Source organism: Rhopilema esculentum, chromosome 14, assembly GCF_057945365.1.
Source record: "Rhopilema esculentum isolate cy_ngs chromosome 14, ASM5794536v1, whole genome shotgun sequence".
Lineage (NCBI taxonomy): Eukaryota > Metazoa > Cnidaria > Scyphozoa > Rhizostomeae > Rhizostomatidae > Rhopilema > Rhopilema esculentum.
This window is the reverse complement of record NC_142828.1, coordinates 2,143,220-2,155,911: the sequence shown is the minus strand read 5'-3', so window position 1 is coordinate 2,155,911 and position 12,692 is coordinate 2,143,220. Positions and strand designations below refer to the sequence as shown.

General features: G+C 38.6%; 2 protein-coding genes across 2 annotated transcripts in view; one reads left to right on the top strand and one right to left on the bottom strand.

The window, feature by feature from the left end:
- LOC135695927 (tetratricopeptide repeat protein 14) overlaps positions 1-8,557 on the top strand; it is a 25,660-nt gene extending 17,103 nt beyond the window's left edge. Inside the window, exons 14-15 of the mRNA XM_089112552.1 lie at positions 1,397-1,563; positions 2,259-8,557. Of these exons, the coding sequence (XP_088968678.1) occupies positions 1,397-1,563; positions 2,259-2,823 (732 nt within the window). The 3' untranslated portion in view covers positions 2,824-8,557. The remainder of the gene's footprint in view (positions 1-1,396; positions 1,564-2,258) is intronic.
- On the bottom strand, positions 8,162-12,692 carry LOC135695931 (metalloproteinase inhibitor 3). Its single transcript, XM_065215158.2, has 2 exons — positions 12,498-12,692; positions 8,162-9,089 (listed from the first exon to the last, which is right to left on the bottom strand). The coding sequence occupies exons 1-2, from the start codon at positions 12,610-12,612 to the stop codon at positions 8,407-8,409; spliced, it is 798 nt and encodes a 265-aa protein (XP_065071230.1). The 5' UTR covers positions 12,613-12,692; the 3' UTR covers positions 8,162-8,406.

The window sequence follows — 12,692 nt, the reverse complement described above, 5'->3', positions numbered from 1 at the left end:
TTGGCTTGGCTTGGCTTGGCTTGGCTTGGCTTGGCTTGGCTTGGCTTGGCTTGGCTTGGCTTGGCTTGGCTTGGCTTGGCTTGGCTTGTCTCCTTTTGTTTTCGAAGAAGACAATCCCTAAAAATCCAATTGTTTCAAAGTCTCGTACGCTGCTTTGAAAGAGCGATACACTTCTCATTAAAGACTAGAAAGCTTTCACTCTCATAGTTACATGCAGGTTTAGGACCCAGATTCTCAGCTCAAATCATCATAAGGAATTTTTCTGTTTAAGGCAAGAAGGAATATTCCCTGAATTGATCGCTGGCTATTTTGATTCCAAGCACAAGTGACACCTCAGAAACAAAAGCTGTTCCTAAAATCCAAAATCAAACAGAATTTCTTTTAATTGTTTTAAATTGCCGACAAAAATGTGTCATCTCTTTAAAAGGTGGAGTTTTCGGTTGGGCAGAGGTATTTCCCTTATATGTTTAATGCCAAGTTAAAAAAAAGCTGTCTTTCCCCTCTTTTGCAAGGGCCTAAGTTTGTTCAAGGAGGGCTGAACAGAACTGTTTATATTATTTTACCTAGCCCATTCCCAGTATTTTGTGTTGGGTGTTCCAAGTACTTTTGGAAATGTTTGTAGTATGCGTACAAAGAATTGAAGCCACATAGATTGTAATGATTTGCTAAGATCGCGAAGGGCATCTGAGCAAACCCAAATTTTCCCGGTAGGGTGATGACGTATGCAAAGAACCTTTTCAATATCCACAACATTCAACCGCCCGAATTGTTCTTTTAGGCAATGATGTGTTGAAGGCCTATTGCTGTTTGATTTCAGTTTTTTTACGTAGCTGTTACTTATGTTTTGCCTTTATCTGAACGATTTTCTTTTCTTTTTTATACTTCTTCCTGGCTCTTCAATTTACCTGACGATGCACAACAAAAATTGCCTCATCACCTTTCAAATCAACTGACGTGGCTGTTGTTTGTCAATGGTAACTTTACAACGATCATACCACACTATGGTGCAAATCTTTTTGCTTATATTTCATTTTTCCATTTTGACATTCCGTACCTAATCCTTCTGGCCGAACCAACTCGAAACTTGCGGTGAAAATCGATATTTTGCTGTCTCTTCTGGTCTTGACCCTTATTATTTTACAACCGCTTAAAATTTTACAACCTTTATAAAATTACATGTCTGTACCAAACCTGTGCCAACACACAACTTGAAACATCCCTCTCAAAATTAACACCAATTTTCATCTTCATGGTTTTGCCACACTCATTATATGTCCGAAACGATGTATTAAACTGCGGAAATGTCTTACATTTTGTATTGTACTGTTTAACTTATGTGTTTGTGTCTTCTGTCACGTTCGCATATGTTTTGAAACCTCTGTTTTTGAATCTGGAGGTTTTAGCTGGGAAACGCCGCGCCTCATTGGAAGCAACACCAAAAGCAGAGAGCTCCAATGCCAAGTTAAGGCCCGAAGATCGACCCGAGGGTCGACCCGAGGATCGACCCGAGTCTCTTATCAAGCTCCTTAGAAAGAAAGTCCCAAAGAAACATAAAAAGCTCAAGTAAGCAGTGTTCTGTCACTCCATGCACTTTGATGATCTTAAAGATCTTCAGTTTTTAAGAGTATACGTCATGAAGGCCGATTTCCATTTGACATTTTTTGTGCGCGCGGGCGTAGCGTCCAAATCTGAGCATGCGTAGTTAAAATCAAGTGGTCTCGATTTTGCGTCAGCTGTGAGCGCCAGAAAGTTGATAGGGTCTCAACTTTTTTGTGCGCGCGGCCACTTGACAGCAGCACTTAGCTACGCATGCACAGATTTGGGCGTTACGCCCGCGCGCACAAAAAATGTCAAATGGAAATCGGTCTTTAGGAGCGTCTACAGCACTGCCTATACGGCATCGAGCACTGTATAACAGACTGGTGAACAGTAATCCCAAGTGATTATATTCATGTGCGCATTATTATATTGATGCTGGTTTGCAACACTGCAAACGTACCGAAGTCCTTCTCATGCAGGACTTTAGCTCGCCAAGCTTATCTCGTTGCAGACTGTTGCGTCTATACCCTACAATGACGTTTGCAAATTAGGATGGTATTGGTAGATCAAGAATCGATTATGATAGCTAATGGACGATTTAGAATCAGTTAACAGCTGATTTGTAGTGTTGATTAGTTCTAGAATTTAAGAAAATTTTGTCTCCGACATTTTCCATTTTACATTGTTTCTGCTTAACCAATTTTGGCCGCATTTCGCAGGAAATTAAAGAAGCCAAAGTCAAAGAAGAAAGGTAAGAAAAAATCAAGGAAAAGACGAAGCAGGACTTTGTCAGAATCGTCGGATTCAGATAATGATGATACTGATGACGATGATGACGGTTCTGAAGTGACTGTATCAGCTTCTGAAAAGCCCAGTGACAGTGAAGGTGAGTGGGTAGAAAAGCAAGTGGATGTCAGTACAAGCAGCAAAGAGGGCTCGTCGCGAAAGGATGCAGCTGATAATAAATACAGAGATGCCAAAAACATCAGCAGTAAACGTGAAGCAGACATGGCAAGTGGAAAGAAGCTCGATAAAGACAAATACAGACCCTATGAGGTTGAAAGGCAGTTAAGTAGTGATGGCAAACGCTCAAGCAGTGCCCGTTCTCACTCTACTGGTAAGACTACAAAGGAACTTGCATCCTACAAATCTCATTCCGAGGCATCATTCTCGCGCAACTCACAACAGGCTGACGTCACTGGCAAATCTACACATGGACGTCACTTTTCTTCTGATGAAGTTAGCTTCATCAACTCTTTGCTGTCAAAAAAACCCAAGATATGACTTAGAAGTTTTTTTCTTTGGCTGTTTCTACACTAGAATCAAAATCGTTTATTACTTCCACGGATGAAATCAATGTAACTTTCTTTACGGCGTATGGAGGAACTCTTTCGCAGCTTTGTATGTCGTTGCTGCGTAATAATTCACACACTAATCAAAGATGAATGAAGACTTGCTTCATACAAGCCAAGAAAAAATAAGTCCAGATTTGACGCCAATGCAGCTATCTACTTGTTTAAGTCCGTTATTTTCGATCTGTAGTCTCGAACGCTGTCTCTACTGGCAGTGATACCTGGATTGGGTAAGATTCGACGTTATGAAAGCTAAATTGCTTTGATACGTGAGAGTAATTCCGTTATGGTTATGGTTGCGCATACGCAAAATGGAGCAAAGAGCAGTATAATACCAGTAACTGATTTGCCCCGCTTTTGGCTTGCATCTCCGAAGTAGAATTTGGTGGGACAGATACGGATTGTTAAATTTTGCGATTTTGCAATTGATAACTTGCGTCAGACATGTATTTGACTGTTGAAAAAAAGAGTTTCTACTATAAAATGACTTTCTCAATCCATTTTCATTCTTACTCTAATATCCAAATTATTTTGAAAGGAATGCTGAGGACGCAATTTTTCTGTTTTCCAGAAAATATCAATAAACTTGGAAGAAAAGTTTCTTGTAGAACTAAACACTCTTTTTTAGTAAGAGCATTTTGATAAGAACTCGAGGCTCAAAATTGGTCAAAAGTTAAGAACAAATTAAGAACAGGTTCAGGCTGAGCTATTGTAAAATGTAATTTTGAGCAATTTTACATCTCAAGAACGGTTTCCAAACTTGTCGACAAAGAAGGATGTTCCACTCGCTTTGTTGGCAAATGGGGCCTGAACAACTCCAAGAGCGCAGTAGCTAGCCATTAGCAGGCTGAACTAGAAAACATTTCCGAGAATAAATTAGAATAAATGAGAATAAATTAACTAATCATGCACCCCAAGATAATTGTATTCATGGTCAATGATCGTAGGCAGAGTAAATTGCCAGAGCTACAACCATTTTCTTTGGATAGGACTACCATAAACAGTTTCATAAAACTAAATACCTAGGACGTACGGTTGACGATAAGTTGTATTGGGACGAACAGTACAAATCAGTCAAAGGGGAAATAAAATAGCTGGTGGCTTAGCATCGATTAGAAGACTGAAAACCTCTTACCGCAATCCCAGTTGCTCAATGTAAATCTAGCAGTTGTTGAAAGTCACTTAAGGCGCGCAAACATCGTTTGGAGAGCCCTTTCTGGTACAAAATTGAGCACTCTGCAAAAATATAAGAACGGAGCATTCGATCTAATAGAATCTTTAAAGGTAAAGGATGCTTGGGATAAGAGACTCATGAAAGTAAGTCAATTGATGACGTTTGAGCGAGCAGTTATGGCTTATAAAATTGTCAATCAGCGCTCTCCAGAAGGGCTGAAAATAAGTTCATTAAAAGGCCTACCATCACACAATACAACACAAGGAATATGCAGGACCTCCATGTGCAAAAACTAACCATAGAGTACACCAAAAGAGGTTTTTGTACACTGCTCCAATAGCTTGGACTGATATCCCACAACCCATTAGAGATATAGATTCCATCGTAAGATTGGAAATAATATTTCACAATTTGAGCTAACAGAAATAAGCTCGGCACAAGTCCATGGAAGATCGTGTATAATGTTTACTAAATGGATGTCGTGTATAAATAAGATTAAATGTAATGAATTACACTGCCTACTAGGGCTGTCCACCGAAGGTCGAATAATCGGTATTCGGTTACTTGTTTCACTTTCGGTTAGCTGAAGCCCAAAGCGAGTATTCGGCTACAAGCGAATAGTACGATTACGGTACTGATCGAATAACCGTGACTGATCGAATAACCGTGACTGATCGAATAACCGTGACTGATCGAATAACCGTGACTGATCGAATAACCGTGACTGATCGAATAACCGTGACTGATCGAATAACCGTGACTGATCGAATAGCAATTGCCAACCGAATAGCAATGACTATTCAAATAGCCGTGAATGATCAAATGACCGTTGCCAGTGACGAAAGGTAAACACCAAGTCCCTTTTTTCAAGCTTCGAGTAAAGTTTATTGATTCCGGCCTACAATTTGCAAACCTAGGAAACAGTAACATTTTGGGGGCAGGGAAAGTGAAGCAAGCCTAGCCGATGGTGGTTACGGGCTTTTTCCTCGGGGAATAGCTGTGACGTCACCTTTCAAAATGCTTGAAAATATATTCGAAATAAGCTTAGTTCAGCATTGACTTGATAGTAATTTTAGCCTTTCTGACCAGTTGGGGCGGCTAGCTACTTTTGACAAAAGAATATCTGAACATGTCTTTTGTTTGCTTAGAGTAAAGCGAGGCATGTATTTTAGACCCTAAGAAATTTAATTTTCCAAGGGTCTAAAATACATGCCTCTTCGAAGCTTGTTGGGTTTTTTAAAAAGTCAACATCAGCAACAACAGCACTCGAGGCAGCCCAAAAAAGGTTAAAGAAAGAGCAACCCACCTTATTCAAAGTTGCAAGACAGTGGAACAGTGTGCGCAATCAGTTCTTTCAGACCGTAATGTTGTCACACCAGCCAATGAAGAATCGCTGTCATTGAGTGCTTCTCAGTGGAACAAAATTTCTTCATTATTGCCAGTTCTTGAAACCTTGCAAATAGCAACAACTGCAGTGTCATCAGAGCAGAATACTCCAGTATCGTGTATTCTTCCCGTTGTTACTGGCTTGAAAAACAACTTTCCAGTGGTGGCGCCAGAGGGGGGGCAGGGGGGGCTACAGCCCCCCCGTCGGAGGAGGCTAGCCCCTCCGTCGGAAGATAAATTATGCTTGAATTTTTTTTGTCGGAGCGAATTTTTTAAGTTTTGGCGGAAATAGAAATTTCTAAAAGGACTGTTATCAGAATTCAGGAAGCTCATCCCAAAACAACTCATCGACACATCAATTTCATGGTAAATAATAATCTGTTATAAGAAGTTTGAATTGGTTGTTTAGATGTTCAGTACCAGGTGTTTTCCGCATGCTGTTAAATTTGATCTTATGTTATGGATAGTGCAGTTCGTCCAAATCTTGCTTGCTATAACCAACCTACAACATCGGAATATTTTTGTGCGATAGCGATATGGCAACAAATGTTACCCGTTTCAGTGTTAGATGTAGTATATGTAATGACGTATTTAACAATGATTACGCTGCCCGCCACACGAAGTCCAAGCACAAAGATTTGGCTGCAATGGGAAGGACTGCTCCTACGACGGCAATAGTTGAAACGGACTCGCAGCAGAGAAAAATAAAAACATTTTTTCAATCAAAAGGCGGTACTTTTCCAAAGAAACGAAAGGTTAATGATTTTGAAACTGAAAGAACAACAGAAGACCCCGAAGAACAAGAAGTTGAAATTTCGAAAATTCAAGACGAAGAGCAAATCGAACGTGGTATGTTATACGTTTTAATATTTAAGTCCTTTTAATACGAGGAAAAACCTTTGCTAGGAGGGGCAAGGGAGGGGGCAAACGTGCCCTTAGTAATATGTCAAAAAACGTAGTAAAAAACACGATTACACCATTTTGATAGCATTTTTAGCCAATCTAATGGGTGTAGCCACCAAAATTTTCCCGGGGGAGTACCCCCGGACCCCCCGAATTTTCGGCTCGCAACGCTCGCCTTCGGTCTCCAGTACCCTTACAATTCCTTGTCGCCCCCTAGCCCTATCGTTCTCTAAAAAAATTAGCCCCTCCGTCGGAAGTGCTAGCCCCTTTGTCGGAGGAAACCTAGCGCCACCACTGCAACTTTCTAAAGGTGCGTTTAAACGATGCAATGCTGCTGCAAGCGTTTAAAGGAAAGGTGTCACAAGCAATCACCAGGAGATTTTTATTTGGCTTAAAGCATGATTCTGTTTCTGCAGTTTTGTCGGTATGAGACCCAAGACACAAAAGCCTAAAGTTTCTTTCCTTTGAGATGCAGTCATCGGTTCAAGACCATGTTAGAAACTTGATGGATTTCTAGAAGAACCTCCTTTGCATCCGAACAGCAATCCATTGGTGTGATGGAAGAGAAATGCGCAAAAATTCCCAAAGGTTGCTACGGTTGCAAAGCAATTTCTTTGTGCTCCTGCAACTTCAGTTCCATCTGAAAGAGTTTTTCTGCCGCAGGGAACATTATTACTAAAAAAAGATGCAGCTTACTTCCAGAAAATGTAAATTCGTTGATTTTTTGAATAAAAATTTGAAAATAATATCTAAAACTATAAATGATAAATATGATTAACACTAAACTTTATCCTGTGTTTTGATTTCATAGCGCGAAATGAACTTTGAAAGTAAATGATATTTCATTTCGCTTTACAGTTTTGTTAGACACAGTTACATTGGGTTACAATACATTTTGAGATGTTTTTTATCGACTCCATCTTGTCACACCCATCTGGTCACGCCCATATTCGCCGAATAACCGTATTTCCTCTAAGGAACGCCGCGGCGTTTATTACAAACTCCAAATTTTGGATGCGGCGTTCAATACCAAATGAAAAGTTTCAATGAAAAATGACAAAAAATGCGATGGATAAAGATAAAATGAATGTCAAGTCAAGGAATGTCAATATCCCTCGTCTCTATGAGATTAAAAATTTCATGGTATTCGAATAGTAAGCGTTTAAACGATTCCTTACTTCTTGTTTGGTGTGTTTTCTAATGAACGCTTTTCTTCAAGATGCGGCGTTCAATAGAGGGCCGCGTTTATCAGAGGGCGGCGTTCATTAGAGGAAATACGGTAATCATAAAGTCATGGACCGAATAATCGACTAGGAAAATCCAAAGGAATCAGACAGCCTCACTGCCTACACCCTATTAATAGAAAAACAAATTATGAACAATCCAGCCTCAGATTTTCTAAATAATTACAAACAGCCTGCCTGAACTTCAATTTACTGGTTCTTATTAAAAAAGAGTGTATATGGACTACAAGACGTAGCAAAAAATCGAATTTTTGAAGACAAATATAGTTTGATTGGAATATCTATTTTTCCGTTGAATTTGCTGATAAAAAACTGATAAAGACGTTTTTGTCGTATTGAATTGAGGAAACAGAAATTTTTTCTCTATGTTTGCTAATTTTTCTGACTTTGGAATGTTTTACAACCTTTTACATTGTTGTGTTTTTAATTATGTTTCAACAGAGTCATTTCAATAGAATCGTTACAAGACCTTGATCCAAACCTGATCGAGTGTCTGCCATTGGTTCAACTCCCTGTATTTGTGGTTTGAATAGAGAGGAAATGAGTTCGAAAAAAGAAAATAATTTAGAAACTAAATTCATCTTATGATATGTTATTATTTATTTGCAAACACGCGTAATGCTTGAATTACATGGTAAATCCATGTAATTCTAGTCAATTAATTCTATGTTCTGAAATATAAAATCTAATGATTACTGGCTTTCCATGTATCCGCATATTTACAGCCGTCGGTCTATGTATTGGACCTGTGGTTATTAAGCGTAGTCTATCTTGCGATGTCAATTAGGTCTGGTTAAACTACTACACTTTATTTGCACACAGGTGTCTCCCTTGGTGTAAACCATCCACATCTTCCGCATCCTACCATGCATAATTTTTCTTTTGATAGGAAGTCATATTTATCCCTTCCAATTTTATTGAATGGAGGGTTCCAGTCGCATTTCACGCGGCTGGGTTTGCATCCCGGGCAAAATCGAATTTTACATCTGCAGTAGATCCAATAATACCGTCTCAACCCCAGAAGCTGCACTTCTGAAAGATTCTGCCACAAGGAGAACCAATTACATTCATTCATATAAAGGCTGTGGCCGACTGCAAAGCCAGTTATTAGGTAGGACTTTCCAACTTCAACTGGGACTGGCCTGAAGGAAGAGTATGTGACGCTGAACTGGTATCCAATTTTGTTTTGCAAGTACTTGGTACCTTTGTATAATTTCTCTAGCTCAAAACGAACAACTTTGGGCTTCATAAATGGAAACATCGCCGGTGCTGCTAAAGGATCTTCCTCTTTCACAAGGACTTCTCCGTTCTTGAACAATTCTTGAAGCTTTTCGTCTGGCTTTCTACCAACAACAAAGTCGGTTTCCCCATTCTCTGGCTTTGGCAAGGTCAACGGTGGGCGGCGTGTTGTCCTAGCTGCAGTTGTTGTTGGTGCGCGTGTTGTCCTCGAATCTCGTTCCCAGTCAGTGCTAATCACTTTTGCTCTGGCGACTACAAAGCAATATAAGCATTTAAAATATCTGAATGACTTCGAAAGCTAGGCTGCTAAGTTGTTTGTATCTATTTAATAGTTAAAGGTGTTGTATCTTTTCTTTAGCAATATTCCTTATGATTATTGCCTAATTTACATGGCCTAATGATTTATCAGTCCTTTAACTTACATGTCCGGCCGGGCTTTATAACAGAAGGTCGAACCAAATTTAGTTTGTTGATTTTATTGAATCGATTAATCTAAATTTAGAATCATAATGTACAATACATACCGAAAAATTGGTAAATTTTTAGGCCAGTTTATTTAAGCTAAATAAGCAGTATTTTAGCCATCTATAAAAACAACTTGAAACAAAAAATTGATAAAAGGCCGTGAGATATGAATTTAACGTATTCATTTAAATTAAATTCGCATTTATTTTAGGGGAAGGAGCTAGCAAATAATACGCCGTTGCTCTCAAAGTTTCCTATTTCGCCATGAGTATGTTATTACAACAAAATACTGTCCAGCATGGTATATAAGGATAGCAAGGCCAGGGGCAGATCCAGAGCAAACTTGAAGGAGGGGCAGTTGGTAGTGGGGGCGCTGAAAAATTTTCGAAAATTGATGACGAGGGAACACTGTATACAACAATTTCAGATCCATTTTCGGAATAAACAACATAACTTTGAAGTAATCCTTGACTCGAATTGACCGGTCTCAGAAACTTTTTCACCTGATTCTCATTCTTCAAAAGGGGCGCATAATTTCCAAAAAAGGGGCACCAGACTTACACAAATAAGTCTTATTTGTCCAATACCAAATTTTTGCACCAGCATTACGTTTTCAAATGCCGTACTGCGGAATATCGTTACGCAAACAATATCATGTTACGCAAAGGCAATGGTTCTACGGATGCGCAAGTTTAGCTATCCTTTTCTCGAATATGCGAGATATTCAATTTTTCATGACTTTCAAGGATGGTTTCTTGTTCCTTCAGTATGAGAAAACTGATTTTGTTGTAATCATTCACGAACGAAACTCTAATTATTCACGAAAATCGATGTGGTGACACTGCTACGTCACGACCGTTCGCCGTACATTTCTTACTAGCTCGAAATTTATTCTGAGCGTTAACAAAATATCGTGCGCCTTTGGCCAAAATCACTTAGTTTTCGAGAAATCCCCTAAAGTTCTATTCTACTTGAAAATCTCCTACGCTGTTTTGAAAGAGTGAAACACCCCCGCCTAAAATAGCGTCTGTAATTAGCCTCGCCATTGACATACAAAATAAACTATTTGAAGACTGTGACTTTGGTTTAATTTTTTTGAGTACGACCGTGACCTGTGTTAAGCCTTATGCTGTAAATTGACTTTGGCCGAGGCTAGGCCTTTTAAAAATCTGTTCAATGCGCCTGTAACGCTTCAATGCGCCTGTAGCGCTTGCAGTCTATGACTTCCATAATCTCTTAAATTGCTTCATGTTAGTGTTTATTAGTGTTCACACTATCGTTAAACTAACAGTAAAAAAGGCATTATTATTATTATTATTATTATTATTATTATTAATGTTATTATTATTATTATTGCTTAATAGAATTATATTGCGATAGAATTGCGCTTGTACGCCAGCAATGCGTAATTGCGACAACACTGCGGTAACATCATTCGACGCGGACTGGCGCCTATCCGATACTTGTGTGTGACATTACGGAGACAGACTTCACTTTTTACAAAAACGATTTTATTGGTAAAAAATTAAGGGAAAAAGTGAAATTAGGGGAAAATTTAGGCTTATGTACTGTAAAATGTAAGAACGGAAGAACATGGTATAAAAATTGCCATTGAAAACAATACCCGTAATATAAACATCCAATGTTCTTTTTCAGTAGAATATTTTCTTTTATTTAGCTTTCTTGAACTTAAATCACAATAATTTTAGAACAATCCAGCTTCGAAGGTTTGAAAAAGGCCAGTCTGAACCTCAATTTCCTGGATTTTATTGAAAAAGGTTAACTAGGCAAAGCAAAGTTACAGAGATAGGAGGAATTTTTTTTAGTATTATTCAAAGGAATATGTGAAAAAGATCGAAGTGTTTTGAGGCTGAAGGAAAGTTTCAAAATATTAACATTACTTGATCCCATTAACAAAACTTCTGATGTTTACCTTTACAGCGAAGAACAGTTGAAAGAATAACGGCTACTAAAGGGTCAAAGACACGGCCCGAGTCATGAAAATACAAACAATTAAACCTTATCTATCCGTGTTGGCAATAGATTAATATCCGTGTTGGCAATAGACAAGGATTTCCGTTGAAAAGATAAATTTCTGGCGCAAATTTCGTGGTTCGACGAAAACACCATTTTAAGGCATATCTTTAGTATTCTATTTTGATCTCAATTTCCCCATTTTTATTAAGGTGTTTAAAATTTTGCAAGTACAAATGTAACCAAAATATCAACTAAATAAATATCTATAGTACTAATAAATATACACTATTTTTTTTATAAGAACCAGTAAATTTAAGTTCAGGCTGACTGTTCTTAATTTTTTTGAAAATCTGAGGCTGGATTGTTCTTAATTTGTTCTTAAATGAAGAGGGTGTAAGCAGTGCTATTGCTAGCTTTTTCGCTCTAAGGAGGTGTTCAAGCCTCATTTGCCAACAAAGTGACTGAGACAGCCTTAATTTGCTGACAAATTTGAATATTCACCGAAAAAGCACCCACACATCGCTAAAAATCCTCGATTTTGAGAAAAAACGTTGTTCAAAATTGCATTTGGCAGAAGCTCTGCCTTAGCTTGCTCTTAATTTGTTCTTAACTTTTGACCAGTTTTGAGGCTCGTGTTCTTATAAAATTGTTCTTATAAAAAAAGAGTGTAGTTCCGTAACCTAAATATTTACTTGATAATTTGTGGGGTTCAACAAAATGAGCGGTGCTGACCCCTTTAAAACGAATGGGAAGAATTGGAAGGATTTTGAGCTTCTCTGCTAAGGGGGGGGAGGGGGGCAGTTCATTAGCACAGGGAGTATTAAACTGTTGCTGAGTTAGGAGCTATTTAATGGGCTGATTTGCGTACTTATGTCGGGGTACTTTGTTCAACCATGGAAGCCAGAATTTTTGGCGTCACTTGTTTTCGTATCTGTCCAACAATAATGTTTTACGTTTTTTCCAACTAGACGTAATGCAGTGTGTGGATTACGTAATGCTTTCTGAAACGAGCCAGAGACTGTCGTTTCAATTCCAGCCTACTAGGTTTTAATTTTTGCGAATATAAATTTCGTAGATTGATCCTATCGATTCACAACATCTCTTCCAAGCATATCATAACAGAACGGAGTTTTTTGTTTATTGAAAATCAATATCAAACAAGGCTTTGTCGATAAACGAAAACGTTAGCTACGTTATGTTTAAATGGCGTATACTCACCGTATTTTGATCTGCAAACGGCTGTTTGTGGATGCTCAGGCATGCAAAGTCCATTCACTCTGACACACACAATCGACAGCAGAACTATGAGAAAACAACACGTTCCTCTAGCCATTTTGACAAGAATATTCTAGCCTGTCTTTGCTCTGGCTCCGATGACTATCGATACGCATTTAAACTGTGTCTTGAGCCACT